Here is a 26,458-nt window from a genome sequence, read left to right on the forward strand (position 1 = left end):
TCAACACCCTGCTTTAACATCGCTTAAATTTTCTTAGTGACCCATGACATTAAACATGACAAGCAGACTTTTTTTCTTTGCTGTTTCCTTTCCTTTACTCTCTGGTTCTCTGAGAGAACCCTGAGTTGAAATAATATACTCAGGAAAGCTTTGGCTACTACAGAAAGGTTTCGTAATCTACTGTAAAAGTCACTGTCCCTATTGCCGGACAGGAGTGGTTAGAAGGAGAACATTGTGAATGAAATAGTTTTGCAGTGATGGGTCTCCACGCTTCTGGTTCTTCTTTCCCAGCCTTTGATGAATCTCACAAGTCTTAAAATAATCTGTCATCTACTTTGTCATCCTAACTGGATAGGAATTTACCATCGTCTCTCCCGTGGCCTTTTGTTCTCACTAATCCTGAGACGTTCTGTATGAAATAAATTACAAGGCAGTTCTAACAGCTTAACTTCATCAGCTTGCCCACAAACACACTATGATATTTCCAACAGAGTTTTTTGGTACTTAGCTACATTTAGTGTTTCCATTACTTTAGTAGTGGCTCTCAAACCTGGCTACACGTTAGAATCACCTGGCAAAGGTTTTAAAAATATCAATGGCTGGATCCCACACCCAGAGATGCTGATTCAAATCTGCAGTGGGGACTAGGCATTGATCTTTTTAAAATATCCCCCAGGTAATCTTAATGACTAGGCAGAGTTAAGAACAAGTGCCTCAGAAATTCAAAATATTGCTGAAAGAAATTAAAGATGATCTAAATAAATGGGCATATCGTGTCTATGGATGGGAACATCCATAAACATGGATGTTCATGTTAAGATGGCAGTATTTCTCAACTTGATTCATAGACTCAACACAATTCCTATCAAATTCCCAGCTGACTTTTTTGTAAAAATTGGTGAACCGATCCTAAAATTCATATAGAAATTCAAAGGATAGTGAATAGCCAAAATAATATTGAAAAAGAAGAAAGTTGGAGGACTCACACCTCCTGATTTCAACGCTTACTATAAAGCTGCAATATGTAAGACAGTGTAGTACCTGCATAACAATAGACACAGTTTGAGAGTTGAGAAATAAACCGTCACATTTACCATCTATTGATCTTTGACATGGTGCCAAGGCAATGCAATGGGAAGAGTGTCTTCAACAAATGGCATTTGGACAATTGGATATCCACATGCAAAAGAATGAAGTTGGATCCCAAATCACAACATACAAAATAGTTAAGTCAAAGGGGATCAAAGACCTATACATAAGAGCTAAAACTGTAAGACTTTTAGAAAAGAACATAGGCATGAATATTCATGACACTGGAATAGGCAACGGTTTTTTAGATGTGATATCAGAAGCACAAACAACACAAGGAAAAGCAGATAAACTGGACATCATCAAAATTAAAAATGTGGTATTTTGAAGAACACTAGCAATAAAGTGAAAAGAGTTGTATCTCGAATATATAAATAACTCTCACAATTAAAAAAAATCAACCCGATTAAAAATGGGCAAAGGATCTCACAATGAAATATGACTTCATACCCACTAGGATAGTTATAATAAAAAATACAGAAAATAACAAGTTGGCTGGAATGTGTAGGAATTAGAACCCTCATACATTGCTGGTGGGAGTGTAAAATGATGCAGATCCTTTGGAAAATGGTTAAGCATGAATGACCCTGTATGATCCATAGGATCCAGTAGTTCTACTCCCAAGCGTCAGCCCGGGAGAAAAGAAAACATATGCCCAAACAAAAATTTGTGCATGGATATTTATAACAACATTATTCATAGCAGCCAAAAAGTAGAAACGACCCAAATGTCTATCAACTGATGAATGGAAAAGTAAAATGTAGGATAGCCATACAATAGGTTATTCTGCCAAAAAAAGGAATGATGTGCTGATCTGTTGCTATAACATGGATGAATATTGAAAACATTATGCTACATGAAAGAAGCCATCACAAAGGACCACATATGGTAATTCCATTTATATGAAATTTCCAGAATAGGGAAATCTATAGAGACTATAAGTAGATTTGTGGTTGATTATTATGAAAGGAGGCTTGGGGGATTGGAAATTGTGGGTGACAGCTAATGGGCACATGATTTCTTTGGAAGGTAATGGAAATGTTTTAAATTTGGTTCCGGTGCTGATTATACAACTCTGTGAATATACTAAAAGCCATCAGACTGCACACTTTAAACAAGTGAATATATGGTCTATGAATTCTATCTCAACAAAGCTGTTTCTTAAAAACATGAACCACTGCATTAGAGGTTTCTAGTTTCTAGGTCAGTAGCAGTGGGGGGCTTTATCTCAAAAAACTGACAGGGGTGGCTTTATCTCAAAAAACTGAATGTGCAATTAGAGTAATCGTTCATGAATTGAGGGAGGTGCTTCGGTCATTGCCAATTAATTCAAGTAGTGAATGTATTCTGTGGCTTATTCAAGGTAGTGATATTGGCATATGTTTTATTTTTTACCAAAATAGGTCTTAATTTTTAGAGTAATTAATTGTGTATTAGCAAAGGAAAGAAGTAACCTTAAAAGGCCTACTTTTGAAAAACATGGATGCAACGAAATATTTTCTTATGAATTCTTTGAATTCTGTTGACTATTACATTCAGTCAGTGATAGTTGATAACTTATTACAGAATGGCTTCTGTTGAGGAGTCAATCATGGTACTATCTTCTTAGCACTCTCAGACCATGCTGACTCCTTGGACTTCAGAGCCAAATGAACCTGCAAAGTCGTCTACCCTGCAGCCTGCCCTGGTCTGGCTCTGGGATGGGGACTGAGACAGCTGCTCAGAACTCAGGCTGAGGCTCTGGGCCTGGCCCCAGCTGGCCAGCTTCCTTCCCACAAGAGGCTTTTCCTTCCTCCGTGTTGCAGAAGCAGAAAGCAAAAATACTCCAGCCTCAGAGGTTTGTTGAGAATGCAACCAATGAGTTCCAGAGATGTCAGACCTGCTGCTGGAGAGACATTTCAGCATTTCAGCCCAGTCCAGCCCAAGGGGGTTCTCCTCTAAGGACAGGATTGAATAGAAAACCTGCAACGAGCATGGAAAGAGGATCTGGGTGGGCTGTGACCCCCAGCAATAAGAACTACACTCCTCACCTAGGTTTCTGCCTCTAAGCAGGTTGTGGGACCAGAAACTTCTCACAAGCAGCCATGCCAGAAAGGGTAGCTGATGGGTCATCTTGGCTGAACTCAGGAACAAATACTGAGAATGCAGATCTCTAATGAAAGGAAATGCCTCTGCTCACTAAACTCAAGGATAAGTGAGAAGACAAGAATATTTGGTGAATCTATCATTAAAAACGTTGTATGTGGAAACGAAATATCTGCACCTATAGGTGGTGTTCGCTTATTAGCTAGACTCAATGCAGGCTTGCAGCTTGACTTTGAAGATTTGATTTCAGTAGCCCGTTCACCTGTTAGACAGGCGGTTTACCCGCTTTCCCAAAACTTAAAAAGACTCAATTAACACAGGTAAATAGAACCACATATAAAGCCTCAACTTGTGGGAGCAGGGTCTCAGTTTAACAAGGACATCCAAGTAATGATTTTATATCCACAATTCAGGCCACAACGCAGGATCAGCACTCATCCGCATTTGTGGCTGAAACTCAATGTTTCTGTGATGTGGTGCATATTCCTCAGCTGAGAGTACAGCAGAGCCCACATCCTACACGAGGATTCAGTTCTAAAGTCATGAAAATCACCCATGTTACAGTATTACGAGACCTAATACTTAACGGAGCACTCAGCATCTACTAGGCACATAATTATCTACCCAATAGCCTGGAAAGATGGGTATTATTACCATTAGTTTATAAGTTGCCTCTGGTCAGGTTTTGCAAGTAGCAAAGATATTTGAACCAGGGCTGTCTGACGCCGAAGCTTGTGGCTTTTGTTAACATTTTAATTTTGTAAAAAATGTGTATATATTCATGGGGTACAAGTGCAATTTCGCTACATTGATATATTGCACTGTGGTGAAATCAGGACCTTCAGAGCATCTATCACTGGAGCAACACACATTTAACCACCAATCAACCTCCCAACATCCCACCCTCCTCCGTCCCCTCCTTTGAGTCCCACTGTTCATCATTCCACACTCTCAAGGCATATGTTTTCAACCACTGTTCCAGCCAAGACCTGGGAGTGTGCACAAGAAGGGATTTTCACTTGAGGTGATGGGAAGTAAAAGGCCGTGAAGTAAAAGGCTGTGAAGTCTCTATTCCACCTCCCCAAGCCCCACCTCCCAAGAGGTGAACTGTAACATTTCAGCCGCTCAAATAGTAGGATGCATTCAAGGTTCTTCAAGTAACTGGACATGATTCCATGTTTTGTTTTCATCCGAAGCCCTGCAAATGAAACTGCATTTTAATCACTTTGGTCACTGCAATCTGAGAATCTCAATGAAGTCAGTGTGACCCTGTAACTCATGGGGCCTGTAATTTCTCCCTAAGTCCGGGATCTGGAAATGTTGGACCCATTTTCCAGGCTCCTAAATGTGCAGTTCACTTCTTTAGGTGTGAGGCAGCAGCCAGAAATCTAGTTAGATGAAGGCTCTTCCTATGCTTCTGCTTTCTGTGTGTATCCACCACCTTCTTGCAAACTTTCTTCCCATGGGCAGGTGAGGGAATGCTTTGTCCTTCTTTTGCTGTACTGTGGTATTTCAAGGCCACCTCCATGTATGGGGACAGATGGATGGAAAAGATGGCATTGGGGACAGTCCCAGGAGTCTTTGGCTTTGGGCTTTTTGTATTCTCACGAACCCGTCTGCCCCCAACCATCTGACATTCATCATATGACATTATTTAAATTCACATATAAAAATTATTGTTGGCCAGGCACGGTGGCTCACGCCTGTAATCTCAGCACTTTGGGAGGCCAAGGCAGGTGGATCACGAGGTCAGGAGATCAAGACCATCCTAGATAACATGGTGAAACCCCATCTCTACTAAAAAGACAAAAAATTAGCCAGGCGTGGTGGCGGGCGCCTGTAGTCCCAGCTACTCAGGAAGCTGAGGCAGGAGAATGGCGTGAACCCCAGGGGGTGGAGCTTGCAGTGAGCCAAGATCGCGCCACTGCACTCCGGCCTGGGAGACAGAGCAAGACAACGTCTCAAAAAAAAAAAAAAAAAAAAAAAAAATTATTGCTGTAGGAATTTTTTACGGCAAGAGTCTCATTAAATGCATTTTTTTCCCCACTAAAAGTCCTAAGAATTTCCACTCTGTGCTTTGTGTACACAAAGGATAAAAACACAATTTGGGGTTTTAAATGGTCCTTTCTAAGCAGGACTCCATGCATCTTTTGTTAAAATCTCATCAAAGTACACACAGGTACACATACACACGAGGCATTGAGAAAGATAAAAACTGAACACAAAAATACCAACACTGATGCGCAACCTACTGTGAGGCTGGGAAATCTTGCCTGCTTATCAAGGCGGGGAGAAGGTTGGTGTCAATGTGTGAAGGGAATTTAGCTCTTCCTTTATTCCATTAATTCAGATACCAAACAACCAGACAGTAGGGTGATCACTCGAGACGTATTTGATATTTTTATGTTAAACGATTAAACAATAAAAGAAGAACACTACATAGGTGAGTAATACTTCATATTGGAGTGGTGAAGGCCTTTATTATCTAAGTAACAAAGGCAGAAACCAAAAGGAGATATATTTGATAGATTTGACATCATAGAAATCAGAAACATCTATATCAAAAGCACCACACACATTTATAAAAGCAAAGGCAAATTGATAAAAAAAATTGTGACATATATAATACAAAAGATTGAATTTTAAACATGTTTATAACCCTCACAAATGAAAAAGAAAAAATAAATGACAGAAAAAGCGGACAAGCATGTGAACAGGCAGTTGACACAAGCAAAAAAGGCAAATGGTGAACAAATGAATACTCATAATATCAGCTTGCAAATTTAGGCCGGTTTGCTGCTTTTGGTGGGGCGGTGGGGGTGTGGTTCCATCACATTGGTGAAGATGGAAAGGAGTGACAGTGGCCACTTGCTGGGCAAGACAAGAAAACACATGTTCGATGAAGGGGTGGCCTGCCCCTCCACACCTGTGGGTATTTCTAGTCGGGTGGGACGAGAGACTGAGAAAAGAAATAAGATACAAAGTATAGAGAAGCAACAGTGGGCCCAGGGGACCGGCGCTCAGCATACCAAGGACCTGCACCAGCACCGGCCTCTGAGTTCCCTCAGTTTTTATTGATTATTATTTTCATTATTTCAGCAAAAAGGAATGTAGTAGGAGAGCAGGGTGATAATAAGGAGAAGGTCAGCAAAAAACATGTGAGCAAAAGAATCTATGTTATAATTAGGTTCAAGGGAAGATACTATGCCTAGACGTGCACGTAAGCCAGATTTATGTTTCTCTCCACCTAAGCATCTCAGTGGAGTAAAGAATAACAAGGCAGCATTGCTGCAAACATCTCTCGCCTCCCACCATAGGGCGGTTTTTCTCCTATCTCAGAATTGAACAAATGTACAATCGGGTTTTATACCGAGACATTCAGTTCCCAGGGGCAGGCAGGAGACAGTGGCCTTCCTCCATCTCGACTGCAAGAGGCTTTCCTCTTTTACTAATCCACCTCAGCACAGACCCTTTATGGGTGTCGGGCTGGGGGACAGTCAGGTCTTTCTCATCCCACGAGGCCATATTTCAGACTATCACATGGGGAGAAACCTTGGACAATACCCTGCTTTCCAGGGCAGAGGTCCCTGCGGCTTTTCACAGTGCATAGTGCCCCTGGTTTATTGAGACTAGAGAATGGCAATGACTTTTACCAAGTATACTGCTCATAAACATTTTGTTAACAAGGCACGTCCTGCACAGCCCTAGATCCCTCAAACCTTGATTTTATACAACACATGTTTTTGTGAGCTCCAGGTTGGGTCAAAGTGGCTGGGGCGAAGCTACAAATTAACAACATCTCAGCAAAGCAATTGTTTAAAGTACAGGTCTTTTTCAAAATGGAGTCTCTTATGTCTTCCCTTTCTACATAGACACAGTAACAGTCTGATCTCTCTTTTTTCCCCTACATTCATTTGTTGTTGTAAATGGGGACCACTTTTCTGAAGGGCAATTTGGCTGTACTTGTCAAAACTTTGGAAAAAGGCATACTCTTCCGTGGTGTCTAAATATTGATCAAGGTCATTCATCACAGTATTTTTTAATATCATGGGAAAATGTTTAAGTTTAAAATGTCCCAAAGCAGTATGCATAGTATGACAACTTTTTGGCTGAGAAAATAACAGTAACGATGTGCACGTTTTAAATATCTTGGTGCTATTCTGAGTTCCTACATTTTCTAATGTGCATAGAAATTCCAAGGGGGAAATAAATGTTGATTTAATAGTCTCTGACATGTTATGGGCTAGTGGATACATCCCAGCAGCATCAAAAGCAACGTGTGTGGTCCAGTAGAGAGGCCTGGCTCGCACAGGTGTTTGTACAAGGACAGGCCCTGGGCTGCAGTACACAACCAGGACGGGAGGGCGACCTCCCAGGGTGGAAGTCAGCCTCCATGTTTGGACCCAAGCACTGTCATCTGGAGGATACATGTACTGCCAGAGAGAAGCTTCTTTTGGCTGTGCTTTTTTCCTCCCTGACTTACTTTGTCTTGGAATAATAGCTATTATAGATGAAGCCGTGCATTTAAATTTGACCTTGTATATTACCAGAATTTTTTTTTTTACTGTTTTAATTAAGGACAGGGATAAAAAGAGAGAAAAATCCTAAAATTTTAACCGTGTCCCCACTTGTTCCATAATATAATTTCCCCATGGACCGACATATAAAGGCTGCATCTTAGTCTGATATCTAGATTGCAGTATCACGGAGCATGTAGATAAATAAGTGGAAGCAAAATGGTTTTCTTGTTTAGCTTCATAGTATTATAAGAGATAAAATTTTCCTTCACTGACGTTTTGTTACATTGCTGATTTTGAGTGTTATATTCAATAATGAAAACATTAATGTGTTTTTTTTTCCAATTGAGTAGGAAGTTGATACTATTCTGTGTTGTCAAGAAACAATGAAGCTACATTTGGATAAGGCTATTGCCCAGCTTGCGGAAGTGCTTTATGTCTCTATACAATTCTAAATCTATCATTGAACTATACTTTCATGCCTCTCATTCAAATTTCTTATAAGGACAAACACACACACACAGGCATATACACATATTTTTATTCAAAAATTAAGATGATTATTTGATACCCCAGCTACTCTGATGTGATTCTTCCACGTTGTATGCCTGTATCAAAATCACATGTACCCCACAAATGTATATACCCACTATGTACCCATAAACATTTTTTAAAATAATACAAATAGACACTTTGGGAAGTTAAGGCAGGAAAATCGCTTGAGCCCAGGAGTTCAAGGCCAGCCTGGGCAATATAATGAGACCTCATCTCTAAAGTTAAAAAATAAAAATTAGCCAGGCATGGTGGCGGGTGCCTGTGGTCCTAGCTACTTGGGAGGTTGAGGTGGGAGGATTGCTTAAGCCCAAGAGTTTGAGGCTGCAGCAATAAGCTCTGATTGTGCTACTGCACTCCACCCTGGGCAACAGAGAGAGACTCTGTCTCAAAAAATATATATTTTTAAAAAATAAGTACATGGAGTACTTGCTTTAAATTTTTATTTAAATAAATAATTCTGAGATGCTGTGGGAAGGATTTTTGCCCTCACTTGAGTGTAACTAAGATTTCTTTTAACTCAAAAGACTGGCATTTTTTAATATAAGAAATTGACTTATATACTTGTTCAGCTCTAACATTTGAAAAGGTAATGAGTGGTGGTTTACTTGAATGTTTATTTTCCATACCTCCTTAAAGATCCGGCCTCCTGCGACGGGGCGTAGTGGCTCACGCCTGTAATCCCAGCACTTTGGAAGGCCGAGGCAGGCGGATCACGATGTCAGGAGATCGAGACCATCCTGGCTAACACGATGAAACCCCGCGTCTACTGAAAATACAAAAAAATTAGCCGGGCTTGGTGGCGGGCGCCTGTAGTCCCAGCTACTCGGGAGGCTGAGGCAGAAGAATGGCGTGAACCCAGGAGGCGGAGCTTGCAGTGAGCCGAGATCTCGCCACTGCACTCCAGCCTGGGCGACAGAGCGAGACTCTGTCTCAGAAAAAAAAAAAAAAGAAAACAAAGAAAAGATCTGACCTCTGCAATGATTACACCCTTGCAATGCTCCCTGCATCCCACAGCATTGTAATTGTTAACCCATCCTATTCCTCACTAGAATATACATTCCTCCAGGGGATGGGCTCTCTTTTCTTGGCGATAGTAGGTACTTAATATTTATGGTTGGTGGTGGGATGAGGAATGAGGAGGGTGAAGAATAATAATAAAGAAGGTCTCAGGCAATGATCACAGCTGTCAGCATAGGAAAAGTATTGGCCAAGACTGTTGGCGAACATTAAGTAGAAAGAACAGTGCCATTTGCTTATGGCCACAGAAGGAAGTGGTGTCGAATATGCCACCCAGTAAAAGAGATGATTATGTGTGTTATAAAAGCGTCCGTGCTGCTCACTTAATTTGCCCACCCCGTGCGTCAGGATCTGAACACCACGAAGGTTGGCGAGGTTTGTATGCTGAGATTCTCTCGAGCTGTGACTGGAAGGGTTTTTTATTTTGAAATTGGTGAGGAGAAGCAAAAGAGTAGTTAAGAATGACTGTACATGGTTTCTGCTCCCTAGGAATTTTAGAAACATGTTTAGTGTGGTTCAAAGCATTGGTTCTAGTTCCTAATTCGCATTTTATTTCGTAGTCTGGAATTTGCTGCCCATCTTTTGTGTTCTTGGCCTAGATTGTTCTACCGTGGAACAGCCTCATCTCATATAAATCCCTGTTACAAATTGCCTCAATACTGGCTGCACTGCAGACCTTTGCAGAAAGTGCTGTGTGTATGTACCTGTTTGGAATCTTTGTTGTTGATCCTTTAAGGAGATTGGCTTTCCTTTAATACACAGTGGGCATAATGCCTACCTCACTTCCTGGGATGGCTTCTCCAGGATTTGTGGGGGGCCACTGTGCTCTGTCCAGGGCAGGTGACTGGAAGAGTTTATCAACTACACGTGTTTCAGAAGGAGCAATGAAACCCTCAGCTTGGATCTCAGCTGAAAATAGAATCTCATTAGGCACTAACAGGGCAGCCAAGGTCTTCCCATCTTGGGCTGCAAGACGTGGTGATGGGATGCTGCCTTAAATGCCTGCCCAAGCCGACTCTGAGGCCAGCTCAGAGGGTGCCCCAGTTCTAAAGTCATAAAAATCACCCATGTGACAATATTACGAGACCTAATACCGAGCACTTAGCATCTGCTAGGCACATAATTATCTTCCCGACAGCTTGGAAAGACGGGTATTATTACCATTAGTTTATAACTTGCCTCTGGTCAGGTTTAGCAAGTAGCAAAGACATTTGAACCAGGGCTGTCTGATGCTGAAGCGTATGGCTTTTGTTAACATTTTAATTTTGTAAAAAATGTGTATATATTCATGGGGTACAAGTGCAATTTTGCTTCATTGATTTATTGCACTGTAGTGAAATCAGGACCTTCAGAGCATCTATCACTGGAGCAATGCACATTGCAACCACTAAGCAAACTTCCAACATCCCACCCTCCTCCCTCACCTCCTTTGAGTCCCACTGTTCATCGTTCCACACTCTCAAAGCATGTGTTTTCAACCACCGTTCCAGCCACGACCTGGGAGTGTGCACAAGAAGGGATTTTCCCTTGAGGTGATGGGAAGTAAAAGACTGTGAAGTCTCTATTCCACCTCCCCAAGCCCCACCTCCCAAGAGGTGAACTGTAACAACAGATGCTTCATGAACATTTCAGCCCCTTCTCTAACAGGGTCTCAGCTTAAGACAGGAAGCTTGTGGGATGTCTTGGTCCCAGACCAAAGGAGAAAGGCCTTCTAGTCCTAGAATTTCAACATAATCACCTAAGACAAGAGTCTCAGCACAGAAGTGGCAAGGGAAGGGAGCTTTTTCATTTTCATCCTTCGCACATGTATACTGTCTTAGAATTCACAAAGTGCAGATCATTTGCATGCTGCTACTCTCATTTACACTTTACAAATAAGAAAAGCAGCTTTGAGAGGTCAAGTGATTTGCTCGAAAGCACCGGCTAAGTTGAAGGGAAACTGCAGCTAGAATTGACTCATTCCATTCAATGCAGCCTTTACTGAGTGAACGGCTTTGCTTTACCAAAACCGTTTTTAGATGCTGAGAATATAGAAATTCCCAAGCTCATTCAGCTATCCTACCTTTTCAAATACTAGTTATCTGCCAGTGGCTCCCTGCTTTTTATCTCCAGCCTAGACCTCTCTTTCAAATTCCAACAACCTCCTTCATGTCTCCCATGTAGATGTTCAGTGAACACTCAAGTTTACTATGTCAACTGAACTTCCCATCTTCTCCCCTAGCTTCTCCCTCCCCAGCCAACCCCCTCTCTTAGTCGATGGAATTCCATTATTCCAACGACTCAAGCTCTTTTTTTCTTTTCTCACTGGTGTTCAATTTCGTAGGAGATTTTCTTGGTTCTATTACTTCTTCTTGCTTCCTTCACTTTCATCCTCTTGGTCCAAGCTGCCTTCATCTCTCACCTGAGTAACTGCAGTGGCCCCCTAATGGGTCTTCCTGCCTCCGGCAGTCTGTTCTCAGTCCAGCACCAGAATGATCCTTTTAAATTGTAAGTCAATGGCCTCCAATTTTACTCAAGGGAAAAGCTGACTCATTCCCATGTCCATTAGGGCCCTGCATGATCTGATTCCCCCTTTTTTATGTCTTTGCTCAATGTCACTGAGACCTATTCTGGCCATCCTCTTTAAAATCTTAACCACAGTCCTGGTCTCTTTTTTCCTGCCTTGTTTTTAGCATTGTTCTTCGAACCACACAAATTGCCGATGCATTGAATGTGCTGTCTCCTCCCAGAAGCATGTCAGCTCCTTAGAGAAGAGATGTTGGTGTTGTCCACTGATGCATCCTGGGCTCGCAGAATGGTGTCTGCCACATAGGAGGCACTCAGTAATTATTTGTCCAACAAAGTCTTCCACGTGGCTCACCTGTCACCCATGCCTGCCCCCAGGGTCTGTCTTTGGTAATAAGCCATGGGTCCCCTGTCTGCCTGGCAGTACAGGCAAGACCACACATCTCAGAGCTCACCGAGGCCTCTTCCTTCCAGCAGGGTGGTTGCTGGAGTGTGTGAGCCTGGGTGGACCATTAGCTCCCGATCTCTGCTGAAGTCCTCTCTCACTTCTGCCCTGGAGGTTAATTTTGATCCTTGTTTTTTATCTCCTGGCAAACTTCTTAGCCATAGCATGACCACAAACCAAGATTACCAATGGATGGCAGGAGGCTCGGCTATAAAGGCCTCATGATTTCTTGGGGATTTACGTTCAAATAACGGAGGAAAAGGGAGCTGAGATATAGAAGAGGAAAAGGAAAAGGAAGGAATGGAAGGCACAGATGTGGACAGATTACTTTGAACCCATGTTCTGTCTGGAAGAGTTTGTGTGTGTTAGGAAGATGGGCCCCAGCTGGGGCTGCAGATCATGGACCCCTGTTTATCTTCACCTGCTTTACCCACTTCCATCCCACCCTATGAAAGGAGAAGTGTAGACAAGGTGGGAGTTAGGGTCCCAGCGACGTACATGGATGGGCATGTCCAGAGAGTACTCGTTTTGACTGAGAAATTGAACATTGTGTGAAGAGGGAGAGATAGTGAGAGCAACAGTGAGAGAGGTCCCAATATGGAAGGGCACTCATGTGTCCTTGCAGGACATTGTCACGTGAGTGTGAAGCTCCACTTCCTGACTCTGTGTTACAGGGCCGACAGAGCGTCCCAGCATGAGCTGGAGAACGACCTGAGTGACAAACAGTGGCTTACCAGATCGACAACAAATGCCACCACCTGCACAACACGTCAGATGGTGTCGGCTACTTCCGCGGAGTGGAGAGGGTCAATGCAACCTAAGTCAGGCACGTGCCACTGCCATGATTTCGATGTCATTTAACTCTTTCTCCTTTCGAAAGCACACAGCTTACAGGTTAGAAGGGAAAGCATGGTAAGACATCTGAAGATGAGAAACACACCCAGCTTTGGACAAGTCTCCAGTAAGCAAGCACGTTCTGTGGTCAGGCCTTGATAATTGCATCCTGGATTCTTTTGTAAAGGAATATTTGTTGTTTATATTTTCTAACTATGAAAATAACCCTACCTGATGCAGAAGTCCTAGAAAAACACAGACAAGGCCGGGCGCAGTGGCTCCCACCTGTAATCCTTGCACTTTGGGAGGCTGAGGTGGGAGGATCCGTTGAGGTCAGGAGTTTGAGACCAGCCTGACCAACATGGTGAAACCCCGTCTCTACTAAAAATACAAAAATTAGCCAGTCGTGGTGGTGGGTGCCTGTAATCCCAGCTACTGAGGAGGCTGAGGCAGGAGAATCACTTGAACTTGGGAGGAGAGGTTGCAGTGAGCCTAGATCGTGCCACTGCTCTCCAGCCTGGGTGATAGAGTGAGACTCTGTCTCCAAAAAAGAAAAAAAGAAAAAAAAACACAGACAAGCCACACATTGCCATTGTATAGCATGCCCTGGATGCTGTGGGATACAGGCTGAAAACAGCTTGATACCTTTCCTACCACAGCTTGTTCAACTTACCCCATCAGTGGTTTCTTTGCCAGGCCCCTGGAAGCAATTTTGGGCAGGATCCATGGTCTCTTCCAGCCAGTCCCTTAAAAAAGTTAACTTGATTGAGGTGAAATTCACATACCATACAATGCACACAGTTGAAATATAGCCTGTCTGATTTTTCAGTAACATTGTTTGTAAAATAAATATTCTACTTTAACATGAATTTGCCTGGTATATGGATTACTTTTTTGAATGTACCATAATCAACCTTTTTGTTTTAAACTTTTGAGCATTTAGGTTGTTTCTCGTTTTTCAGGGATCAGCATAAATATGGCTGAAAGGAATATCCTCACACGTATATCCTTGGGTACATTGTTTCCTTATAATACATTTCTAGAAGTGGAATTTCTGGGTTTTCCACATTTGAATGAAAGGCTCTTGGTTTGTGTTGCCTCTTTACCCTCCAGGAAGATTGTACCAATTCAACATTCTCATCTGTAGGATACGAGAGAAACTTTTCCTAAATATGCTCGCCAGCACTGCAAATGATCATTCTGTCTACTTTTGCTAATATTTCCTTAGTAGGCTGTTTTCATTAATGCTTCTTTGATTACCCCTGAGGTTGAGTATTTTGTCATATGCTTATTGATGTGATGTGTGACACATTTATAATGAACCTACACATTCACATCATTCATTAATCCTTTTGCCCCTGAAACTGGCAGAAGAACTAGCTTATGCTTTAGATATATAGAAAACTGATTAGCAGTAAAATAAGGAATAATTAAGGAAAGTTTAAAATAAGCCTCACTCTGATATTTACATTTATATAATGAAGCTAGGATCAGCGACCTGGGGGTTTCTCTCTCACAGGATAAATAGTTGCCTAGCGATCCTGTAGGCTGATTCATCACTCTCACCGTCGTCTGCCTCTGCTTCTCTTTTTCAGTGTCTCAGTGCCCGAGTCCTGGGCCAAATTTACAGATGACAATATACTCCGCTTCCAGAGTGAATGGTCAGCTTCCACTAAGCTTCTGAGATGACATTGAAAACCTCTTGGTTGTGACTGCCAATGAGGTGTGGAGTCAATTCAACAAAGTGAACTTGTCTTTCACCAATCGCATTGCTGAGACTGCAGATGCTAAGAATAAGATTCAGATGCACTTAGCAAAGGTAAATCAACCGCCAGTGGTACCCCTTAGTTGACCTGGACAGAGCAGTGTGCTCTGGGACCACAAATCTCTCATCACTCCCAGAGAGGCACCACAGGCATGTGACAGCCGGGCCACACAGAGCAAGAAAAATTTAAAACAGCACAAAGCATGCCATTTATTTCAGCCAGGTAGCCAGGTGTCAAAATGAAATTGGAATCCACTGGTATTTGGAACACAAAGAATGCACTATGTAATGAAAGGTTCTTAGTCTTTAATAGAAACAAAAATATTATTATTAAAGTTTAATGAATCAGTGTATATAACTAGGAAGTGAATTTATTATTAGAACGTATGGTAGAAATGTTTTCTGTTAAATTATTTCAGACCCCTTTTCTGGAATACACAACCAAATACAGGAAACTGTTAGGTAGTTCAAAGTGTTTCTGATATTGAAAAATTTTAAGTGCTCTAAGCCTAAGAGTTTTACAATGACTATAAAATGAAGGAGTCCAGCAGAATTCATATGTTTCAAGATAAACAAGGAGCTCTTCCTTTCCTTAATATCAGTCTTGGAGCTCTTACTGTTTCTGTGGATTATGCTACATATAGTTTGTTGTGTCTTATTTTTTAAAATTGACAAAAAAATAATTGTACATATTCATGGGTGGACAGTGATGTTTTGATACATTTAATGTATGGTGATCAGGTCAGGGTAATGAGTGAGCATATCCATCCTCTCAAACACCGATCATTTCTTTGTGTTGGAAACATTCAGTATCCTCCCTCTAGCTATTTGAAACTATATAATGTAGTGTTGTTACCTATAGTAAAAAATATGTAACGTTTCATGAATTTGCATGTCGTCCTTGCTCAGGGGCCATGCCAACCTTCTCTGTATCATTCCAATTTTAGTATATGTGCTGCTGAAGCAAGCAATGCTGTTTCTTATTTTTAAGAACCTTGCACCGTGAGCCATGTTGCCTATGATGGTTTTACCCAGTTGAGGGTGCCACATTTTCTCAGGCTGCAGTGATTTGCCTTTCCTTCTCATGGTGCCTGCTTTAGGCAACAAATATTAGTTGAGCCAGACAGTGTGCTCCATGCTGTGAAGGGCAGAGAGAAGCATCAAATGTAGTTTTTGTTCTTAGGAAGTTTACATTACAGGGAAGAAATACTTGCATATGAAAAGCTCATAAACAATACAAACAGAATATTGCAAATCATGATTATCAAATAACAAATACAAAAAAGTGTTTTGGGGGTTTGGAGGGAGAAGTGAACATTCCAGGTGGGGCCACATCTTGAAGAAAGCCTTGGAGACAGCAAATCAGAGGATGAGTTGAGGTCTGTAAAGAGTCTGGTGTGTGGCTGGTGTAGATGGTTTGTGCCCTGGAAGAGGAACGTGGAAAAGTAGGTTGAAGACAGGTTGTAGAAGATGCTGATGAGAAGGTCAATGGGGTCAGACAATTGTAACAAGACATTCTAAAGGCCTTTTAGAAGGCCGGTGTGACAGAGTTCCTTCTTCAACAAATTTTTATTTACTGATATGTTAGTTTAGGGCTGCCCTAACTCAAAGTACCACAGACTGTGTGGCTTACACAGTAGAAATTAATTTTCTCACTGGAGAGAGAGAAAATTAATTAACAGAGGCTGGAAGTCTGAGATCAAGGTGCCGGCAGGGTTGGTTTTCTCTGAGGCCTCTCTCCTCAGCTTGTAGATGGCCACCTTCTCCCTGTGTCTTCACATCATCTTCCCTCTGTGTGTGTTTGTGTCCAAATTTCCTCTGCTTATAAAGACACCAAAGTTGTATTGTATTAGGGCCACCCTAAAGACCTCATTTAACTTAATCACCCCCCACAGAGACACTATCTCCAAATATGGTCACCTTCTAAGGCACTGGTGATTCGTACTTCAACACAGGAATTTTGGGGGAAGAGGCACTATTCAGCCCTAACAGGTACACCCAAGGTATTGTTCTAGGCACTCGGGGATGTACATACATCTCATGTCTTAGAGACAAGACATGCACATAGAAAACGGGAAGTTGCATCAGAAAGGTGTAGAAAGAACTTGGAAACACAGATGAAATGTGAACACAGTTTACAAGAAGGAGCAGTTGTTTCCACTGGCAAGAGATCAAGATGGTTTCGTGGAGCACACAGTATCTGAAGAAGGCCTTAGTGATAGAAACAGTGAAATGATTTTTAGCTTGGGAGAGAGGTCAAAGCTCAAGTGACAGACTGAAGAGTGCCTGGATGACACAAGTGCTAAATCTATGATTGCATGAGGTCTCTGTAGTGTACAAAGGATATTGCAGAGACATCACCCAAGGACAAAGCCTGGCACTGGAAGGGAATGAGGAGTAGTTGGAAAGGAGGGAGTTGGAACAGCACTTGGCTAGAGAAAACAAGATGACGGTCTCAAGGAGAGGGAGGTGTCAGAGAGGCCTCGATGTCAGCTTTGAAACTGAAGTTTCATAATAGCAGCTAGGGCCAGAGACAGGATCCAGGGGCCACTGAGAAACTGGGTGGGTGGGAAGTGAAGGGAGTGGGCACAGCCATGGTTGAATACATTTGGCAGAGGACTCAGTTGGGACTGGATGGGAGAGTGGTGGTAAAAACATAGGGTTTCAAGAAAAAAGATGATTCTTGGTTGTGTCTCCAGGCCACGGAAGGGAACCCAGGAAGAGGGACAGTAATGGGGAGGATGTGGAGCTATGGGAGTGCAGAGATCAAGATGCGAGGAGAAGGGAGGCTTTTCAGAGCATAGGACAGGGACTCTCTTTACAGAGAAAGAGGAGGGAGAACCAAAAGGGGATCCATGTTTATGCAATTTGGGGTAGTGGCCTCTTTAAGAAAAAATGAATACAAAATCAGGAATACAAAACTGCCAGCTCCTCTGTTGCAAGTGAGGTACCCTGAAACTTAAGCCTGATTTGCTGCAAGGGAAATCCTCTGTGAGGAGGAAAGCAACGCTCAAGTTGGTAGGAAGAGGAAGTGGGAAGAGACGCACGGACAGACGGATGTGAGGAGGGAGATCAGGGCCACTCAAAGCCTCACTTTTATCAGAACACAGATGTGTGCTGGTCAGTAATTAACAACGGCCATTGGGGGCGGCTTGCAGGGAGCCCCTGATTTGTAGCATTTGCCAATTTCTCTGGTTGAAATACTCCCACCCTGGCTGATTTCCAGCTACCAGAATGAGGTCGCTGAGCCTAGGGTTGGGGAGAGAGGTGCTGCCCGCTCTCTGGAGCAGGTGCATGCCAGCTCCAGTGAGACACGTGGATTCCCTGGGGCAGGACTAGGAAGCATAGAGGGTATAGGTGAAGCGACCTCCTCATCAGCGATGTCGAGGCAGGTGCTGGACATGGAGTGGACAGGCAAGAAGTGGGAGGCGGGTTGTTGAAGGGACTACACCAAAGCCTCAGGCAGTTGCTTCTCTTTGTCACAGACCGAGCCAGTGGTTTTCCAGACTGAAAGGGCCATAGAATCCATCAGGAAGGCCATCAAGGACAAGACTGCCTTCCTGAAGGTGGCTCAGACCAGACTGGACGAGCGTACGCGGTGGCCGAATATTGAGTTGTGCCGAGACATGGCTCAGCTACGGTAAGGTGGGAGGGGACGGCTTGGGGCTCGCTCGGAGGGCCACCAGACTGACTGTGGCGCCAGGCTCTTTAGAAAGCTGCTTTCTGGCCATACACATGGTGTAGGAGCCTTCTGTGAGAATGGTAGTAATGGGGAGATGTTGAATGCAGAAGAGTTTCAGTGTGGGATGATGAAACAGTCCTGCAGATGGATGGCGGTGACGGTTGCACCAACAGTGTGAATGTACTTAATGCCACTGATCTGTACACTTAAGATTGGTTAAAGTTTTATGTTATGTGTATTTTACCACAAATCCTTAAAAAAGGAAAGGACATCAACGCTACACACAAAAAAAGTGCTATTAAGCCTTTAACTCATTCAGGGAGGCCAGTGTGGTGTTCGGGTTCCTTCGCACGTCCTTGGAGTCTTCGGAGTTCCCAGAACTCCTGTCTTATAAGCAGCAGTTTGTGACTTTCTGTGTATTTCTCAGCATGGGGAATGCAACAGAAAAGGGACTTTCAGTACCAATTCCACTGACTCCTATCTACTCATTTGCTGTCTTTGTGACTGAGGGTCTCATTTAAGTTTATTTCAATGTGTTTCATTCTCAGTAGAAATCAAAGCCAGCTGGTCTTCATCGAGCACAGCTCCTATATATACACAGCAGGAGGAATCTGACCCCACAGTTTATCTACTAAACACTACATGGATTTTATTATTATTTTCACTTTGAAGATTCATTTTGGGATGGACTTGTAAGGAACTGGCCAAGATTCCCTCCCCACCCCCGCCACAATCTGGCTTCATTTCCAATTTCCCAATACCTGTGAGTCTGCCTTTTCTTTCTGGGTTTCATCATTGCTATTCTTAGGTCCTAAAATGCTCCATGCAGAAGTAAATCAGCTTGATAGCAACGGGAGGAGCCAAGTGGCAGTACGTGAACTCCAGAAGCCTTTCTGGTGCAGTGGGGAGATGCCACTTGCTCTGCTTCCACAATAAAATTCTCTTATCTTGAAGGATTGATCCTAAGGATAAAATAAAGAAATAAGTGGTGGTTTGAGACAGTGGATTTCCTGAAATGGAAGGAAGGGGGATCTTGTGAGGCCAACATTGATGATGATAATAATAGTAAAGATAATGATGAGGATAATCAATGCAATGATAATAACAGCTGCTACCATCTCTTAACCTGACTTGATGCTGGGCACTGCCCTAAGCACTTTATACTATCTCGTTCATTACCTTCATATTACAAGTGAGGAAACCGAGGCAGGAGTGGGTGAGTGGCTTGGCGCAGGCCACATTTAGTGGTGAGAGAGCTGCAGTTTGAGTCTTTGCCTGTCTCACCCCAGAGTTCTATTCCACCAAGCCATTTGCTTCTCTTTCTCCTGTCTTTTACGTCATGTAATGCATTTACCATCCCACTGTCAGGTACCTGATCTCATTTGAGAAGAGTTGGCAAAGTAAATGCTGCATTCTCCTCTCTCTCACACAGAGGATGAAACTGAAGGTCACAGAGATCATTATGATGAAACACCTTACGTGTATAGCACGCATGTTGTCTGTGTTGAGTGCCATGAAGCGTGCTTTAGGTTGTACGCACAGGATCTTCATTTCTAGGATGAGTTGTATTTCTCCTGGTGGAGCTGTTATCTAGGCCATAGCCACAGAAGAGATCACTCAGGCTGCATGTTTTTCAAAGTGGGTTCCATAGAACCCCTCTTCACGCACAGCTCATTATTTAGGATAAGCAGCTCTCCACTCCAGAGACTAGATGGGCCCCTAGACAGCCAGCTGGAGGCACCTCTCTGCTTTAGAAGAACCCAGCAGTGAGCGCACACCCACTTGGCCTATTAGAGTTAGATCACCAGTTTTGACTTTATGTAAATGTTATTAGGAGAAGCTGAGCTGATGTTTCATTCTCCAAAAATCTCTGCAGAGTCATCAAAAGTGGAGATGGGAACAAGTAAATTGTTTATACTGCCGTTAGACAAACACAGGGTTGCTTTTAAAATGGGTTTTGGGTAGTGGTCTAATAGGACTTTGGAATTATCAAACAATGAGGCATTCACAGCTTCTCCTGAGGAGCTGAATGATTTTTACTCTTTTTTTTTTTTTCCTTTTCCTGCTAAACAGAATTTGCTTCTTTCACTTCCTGCCGACTTCATGGTATGTCTATTTCCTCTGCTCCTTTACTGACTTTTGAACAAAACCTACTTTTGTTTCTGTCAAGTTTTCTGGTTAAAATATCCTTGCCAAAAATCTTTAGGATTATTATTGGGGGAGGGGATTACTTTCCTTTTTAAATGGATGGTTCTGAGAGCAGCCCTTTGGCGGTCTAGATTTAGAAAAAATAAAGATCATAAACTAAGGGGAGTGGGGACTGAGAAAAATTGCTGTTTTCATTTGAAGACTCACTTTTATTTAAAAATGTTCTAAACGAGTTATTTCAAAAGTGATTCTAAACATTCTTGGCATTTTTGGTGGCAGGCCAGACAGACCAGGCTCTGCTCTGCTTAAATAATCTTTATGTATACATATATGCATATATATATATATATATATATATATATATATATATATAAACTGTGGTAGCTTTATTTGTATTTGAATGCAAGACATTTTGTGGTTCTGTAATTCCAAAAAAAAGAAGAAAGAAAGAGAAAGAGTGACTTCAGCAGAACAGCTGTCTGCAATCAGCCAAGAACAAGGAAACTGGGAGTGAAATAGGGCCTTGAAGATGATGAAAAATACATTTCTAATCAATGCTGAGAGAAGTGGAAGCGTGTTATTCCCTAGCTGTGTCCATGCAGCAGTGTGAAAACAAGTATTCTAACTGCCTACATTCTATATCTCTTGATTTTTTTTTCTTTTTTAGCATCGATGTTTTGACATGTATATTTTCAAACATTCCCTCCCAGATAAAATTTCCACTAGACTCGTATTTGGCTGAAAGGAGTAAAGACACATATATCATCCTGCTCTGTTTCCTACGTTGGGGTTCAGGGTTCCTGTTGAAGCCAGGGAGGGTGGGAGACAAGGGGCAGGCCCCGTGTGATTGTAAACAATCCACCATCAAAAATCCCAATACCAGCCATCTGCAGCAGCCTCGCCGAAGATCTGTTTCTTTGCTAGTGATATTTTATACCCTGGGATCTTTCAAAAGCCTTTCTTTTTTAATTCGGTTTGACCTAAACAATAACAAGAAATTTGCTTTCTGATGAGTTCTCAGATTTTGTGTTTACCGTCCCCAGACAAAACCAAACTTTGGCACTTAAACTTTAATTCTTCCCCTCCCCATTGGAAAGCAGGAGACAGTAGAGCTTGTAAGATGAAAGGTGTTGCACAGCGTGGATATGTTCCCATGGCCTGTTGCTTCAATCAGCTCGCATGGGGGCCTTTACCAGCGCCTTCCTCTTCTTAGGCCACCTAGAAGTGGCTTGGAAGCGAATGCTCCAGGCTCCGTCCTGCCTTTCCTTCCTTTTTATTGCCTTGGGTCTGGGTCTTGTTCTTAGTAGATCCCATGGATTCAGACCTTTGGGCAATTCCCTGCCTCCCAAGACGTCCTCCGTTTCACCTAGGGCATGAAAGTTGGTCTTCACCCAATAACTAATTTTTGCACGCCTGTATTTTTGCAGGAGCGGCTGTAGATGCAGCCCTGGGCAAGGACAGCAGATGTTGCAAGCAGACAATCACAAGACCCTGAGTGCCGTAAAAGGCTTGGTCCTCTTGGAAGTCACAACACTGGGCAGCGGATGGTCTCTGGGTTAAGGGAGGGACTTCCGGAAGAAGTGTTAATTCACCTAGGATTTGAGGATGGGATAAATTAGCGGGATGAAGAATGGGTTAGGAGCATTCTGAGCTTAGGGGACAGCAAGAGTGAAGCCCTTGAGGTCCGAGAAATTGCAAACATATTCCAGGATGTGTCTGCGGATGATGAGATGGGTCTTCCTGGGTCTCTGCTTCTACTCTTCTGTCTCATGGAGCTGAGAGGGGAATGGGGCCAGGAAATGGGACCCAGTTTCTTATTATGGCCACAGAATCTCTGTATTTCCTTCTTAGCTTCCTGGATAAGCAGGTGCAGCTTACAAACACATGTGGGCCCTGTGTCGATGGAAAGGGCAGCTTATGAACCCCTGGGCTCTATTTCCTAGTCTGTAAAACAAGGAAGCTGGGCTTGGTGACCTCTCTAAATTCGTTTTCCAGTTGTGAATTTCTGTGAAACTGTAGAATTGCCTTGGCATAATGATTTTAAAATGGTCTGGATATTTTTTTATAATTATGAAATGCTTTTCTATCTCCTGGGACATCTACATTCCCATTGGTTCATTGTCACCATTCTCTTTATATTTCTTTATATTTCTTTATATTTTATTAATTTCATGCACCTCTCATTTGCTGATAAATATATCCTAAAGTAAAGAAAATGTGAGCTTTGCATCACTGGTTACAATGTGATGTACTTGGAGTTGCGTAAGCTACATGCTGACCTAACCACGCTGATTCCTTTATGCTGCAGCCTTGTTAACGAGGTACACGAGGTTGACGACACCATCCAGACCCTGCAGCAGTGCCTGAGGGATGCAGAGGACAGCCTGCAGGGGCTGGTCAACACCAAAGCCACCCTCGAGTATGACCTAGTTGTCAAAGCCAATTCCCTGTACATCGACCAGGAAAAATGCATGAGCATGCGCAAGAGCTACCCAACACCCTCCGGCTGGTCGGCTTCTGCTGGGGACCCCACCGGGTGTGGTTTTGATAACCCTAAGTTAAGGCTGAGCCACAGCACTGTCTCAGCATTTGAACCAAGTGCTAATATAGTCACTTATTAAAGGATTATGCTGATGGAAATGTACCACCCTCCTGTCTCGGAAAGCCTTTTGTTTGCATCCAAACCTTAATTTTCTATTTACTAGGCGTCTGGGTTATGGGAAGGATATGAAGAAATATAATCAATCTAGTAGAGAAGGTAAAAAGGATAACTGGTGTGATTCTTGTCATTCTATGTGTAATCCGAATGGGCTGGAAAGGAGGACTGTATTCTCTCGGAGGCAGTCAGGAATCACGAAGTAGGTGGTTTCTGAGTTTTGCTTTAAAGGATCCACAGTGAGAAGGGGAAAGGCCATTGGGTATGAGGTAGTTGGGGTAATTTGATCAGAAACAAAGGTAGAGAAATACAGAGTGCATTTGGAACAATAGTAGGTAGGGCCAGCTTGGCTGTGATTCATAATGCATAATTCATAATGTGTTCTGCACGTCTCTTTTTATTACACTCTCATCTCTCCAATTCAAACTTTCATTACTTGAGCATTGCTTTCATAAAGGCATTTCCATGCTCAGAGAGACTCCTCAGTTCACCCAGCCCCTGAACCTGGAGTTGAACACCCGCTGCCCCACTTCTCCAGGCACCTTGCCCACTGTATTTCTTCATCTGTGACACTTTTGTCCTATGTACTGACCATATATTCTTTATATGTTACTTACCTTTACATTTTGTTTATGGTTTTTTAAAGTACAGAAGTAAAAATGTGTCAATGTTTTCTGTATGATTTATGCCTTTGGAATTATGCTCAGAAAGCACTTCTGTATCCCAAGATAATTTATTTATAATTTATTCTAATTATTTTGTATGTTTAAAAGTGGCATTTAATCACCTGGAATGTATGTTTAGATGGTGTAGAAAGCATGCTAGTTTTGAATCCTTTTGGTCTGGGAGCTCTGAAATGGGAAGATGAACCAGGAGGGAAGCAAGGTTTTCTTTCTTTTCTCTCTTATTTCTCACGCTTGTGTGTCTCTCTCTCTTATTAGCATTTCTCTTTGTATCCTTGTGTTCTCCTTGCTCTGCCTTAACCACTGTCCATTAACCCCAACTCCATTTCCTTCTCTCTCTCTCTGTTTCTTAAAAGTGTTTTAAGACCTTGGTTAGTCAATTTCACAAATCATCTCAGAATGCCAGAAGAGTGGACGTTCAGATGAGAAGCTTGTATTGGTGTCATGTTGTGGTCTCAGTGTATCATTTTAGAAATCAAATTGTAGGTTTAATTGTTCTGTTTTTGCCTCAAATGGAAACAAAGTTATATAAATTCCACTAAAATTTTTAGCAATGAGAGTAACCAAATGTTGGTAGTTATGACTTTTAGACAATAGTAGGAATAAACATAAATTCAGCATATCTCTTATTTGTTATGTGTTTGGGGTAAAACCTTTCTGACTTTTTTCATGAACTGTATTTTTTTTTAGGAATATATGCTTATGTAGTCCTTTTACTGAGGCATATATATTCCTGGCATTACAAGACTGTGATGGGAAGGAAATGTAATTCAGACATAGAAAGTTTTTTTGTTATTTTGGTAAACCGTGGGCAAGGCTAAATTCCACGAATAAACATTTGGTTTCTCATCTAAAATGTTGCAGCTACTCCAGGAGGGTAAATATTCTAATGCTGAAGTCCGAGAGCTCCAAGGCTCAGAAATGTAGTCTTGTTTAAGAATCTTAGGACTACAAATACTGGCACATGATCTGGCTTTATTTATTTAAGCCCAAACTATCTTTACTATCATGTGGCTTTAAGAAGGGCTGCTGGAATGTCAAAGGCTTCCACTTACCCAAGCATCATTCAGATTTAGAAATGTGTGTAATTGCCCTAAATAACCGAGTCACCTATAATTTTAGTAATTTCCATTTATGTCTCCGGAGAGTGTTGTCATAAACACCTCACCTGGCACTTTTGAGTCCTGAGTTCATGCTGTGAATAGCTGACGTGTGGGGTCTGATTTTAGGTTATAATTTTTGTTTTGCACCAAAAACACGGGCAGATTCCTTCCCTTTGTACGCAGGGCTAACCGAAAGCACAAAGGAGGTGAAGCTGCTGCTCATCACCAACAGAATAGTGACAACAAAATAAAGAAACTTTTTTTAAAAAAAGAAATTATTTGCAAAGAAAATAAAACTGTGCTAAATGAATTAAGGTAGACTTTATTGTAGAGAATGCATATATTTGACAAAAGTTGATTTTAAAATACACCAATTTTTTTCTACAATGTTCAACAGAAAATGTTTTCCCACTGGGCAAGTGGGTTGGGAAGGCATATACCAGGAAATTAAATTTAGAATATCTCTGAGTAAAGTATTTAGAGGCGAAGTAGATTATGTGTCCCAGAGATCTTGTGTTGTGAAAAAATATAAGCAAAACTCCATATCCCTGGAGATAGATCATGCATAGGACCTTACCTTTTTGATTCTCAGAAAATGAGGTATAATCTGAAAAGGTGAAAACTTGGAATCTCCAGAGAACCAGATTTTTTTCTCTGTGCAATCAGACAATGTCCCTCTCAATACCCCTGACTACATTTTCCCACTTTATGCAAGAGCTACCTCAATCATTTAATTGACCTTCCTTCCCTTTTAACTTTCTATCTATTTCCATGGCACCAATAGAGGTTTGGAGGCCATTCTCTCTTTCTGCTGCTGGAATATATACAAAACTCTCATTAAGCAACAGAGAAACACTTTCACTTTATCACTCAGGATTGCGATAAATGGCCTGCTTCAGGAAGCCACTGTAAACACCAGAAAAGGTGGGTGGCACATGAGCACTTGCTCTGACTCCATGGCCCTGTTTGCCTGTAGAATCAATGAATGTCAAGTTTTGATGAGTCGCACAGTCCCTTCTCCTGCCCTAGGAAGGACCCTGGAAGAAGAAAGAGAGGGAAAGCCTGCATATGTTCTCTTCACCATTTCTCTAGATGGGAGAGAGAGCAAAATCTACTCTTCTATGGGCCAAAATATGAAAAGATAAAGAAAAATATTTCTTCTAGTAGACACTAGTGTTAGTGACTCAGAAGACAGTGGCAGCAGTGAACAACTTGGATGTGGTGCTGGGCTTACATCCAAGGGGCAGCAACTCCACAGTCAACAAAAACTGGATAAGTTGGACGACATGGAAATTAGCAATTATTGTGCATTAAGGGGCATGACAGACTGAAAAGCAACTCATGGAGTGGGAGAAAATATCTACAAGTCATATC

At 42.2% G+C, this 26,458-nt stretch overlaps 1 protein-coding gene and 1 non-coding gene across 2 annotated transcripts in view; one reads left to right on the forward strand and one right to left on the reverse strand.

Moving 5' to 3' along the window:
- The window catches only part of LOC100592987 (tektin-3-like), a 48,870-nt gene extending 25,680 nt beyond the window's left edge, over nucleotides 1–23,190 (forward strand). Inside the window, 7 exon segments of the mRNA XM_030799793.1 lie at nucleotides 11,936–12,058; nucleotides 13,094–13,125; nucleotides 14,595–14,730; nucleotides 14,732–14,866; nucleotides 18,298–18,452; nucleotides 22,951–23,135; nucleotides 23,138–23,190. Coding sequence (XP_030655653.1) covers nucleotides 11,936–12,058; nucleotides 13,094–13,125; nucleotides 14,595–14,730; nucleotides 14,732–14,866; nucleotides 18,298–18,452; nucleotides 22,951–23,135; nucleotides 23,138–23,190 — 819 coding nt within the window.
- LOC115831688 lies at nucleotides 15,677–15,779 on the reverse strand. The gene has a single exon (XR_004027194.1). It is a non-coding gene; the product is annotated as a U6 spliceosomal RNA (small nuclear RNA).
- Nucleotides 23,191–26,458: the final 3,268 nt, after the last annotated feature.

This window comes from Nomascus leucogenys, chromosome 19 (genome assembly GCF_006542625.1).
Source record: "Nomascus leucogenys isolate Asia chromosome 19, Asia_NLE_v1, whole genome shotgun sequence".
Lineage (NCBI taxonomy): Eukaryota > Metazoa > Chordata > Mammalia > Primates > Hylobatidae > Nomascus > Nomascus leucogenys.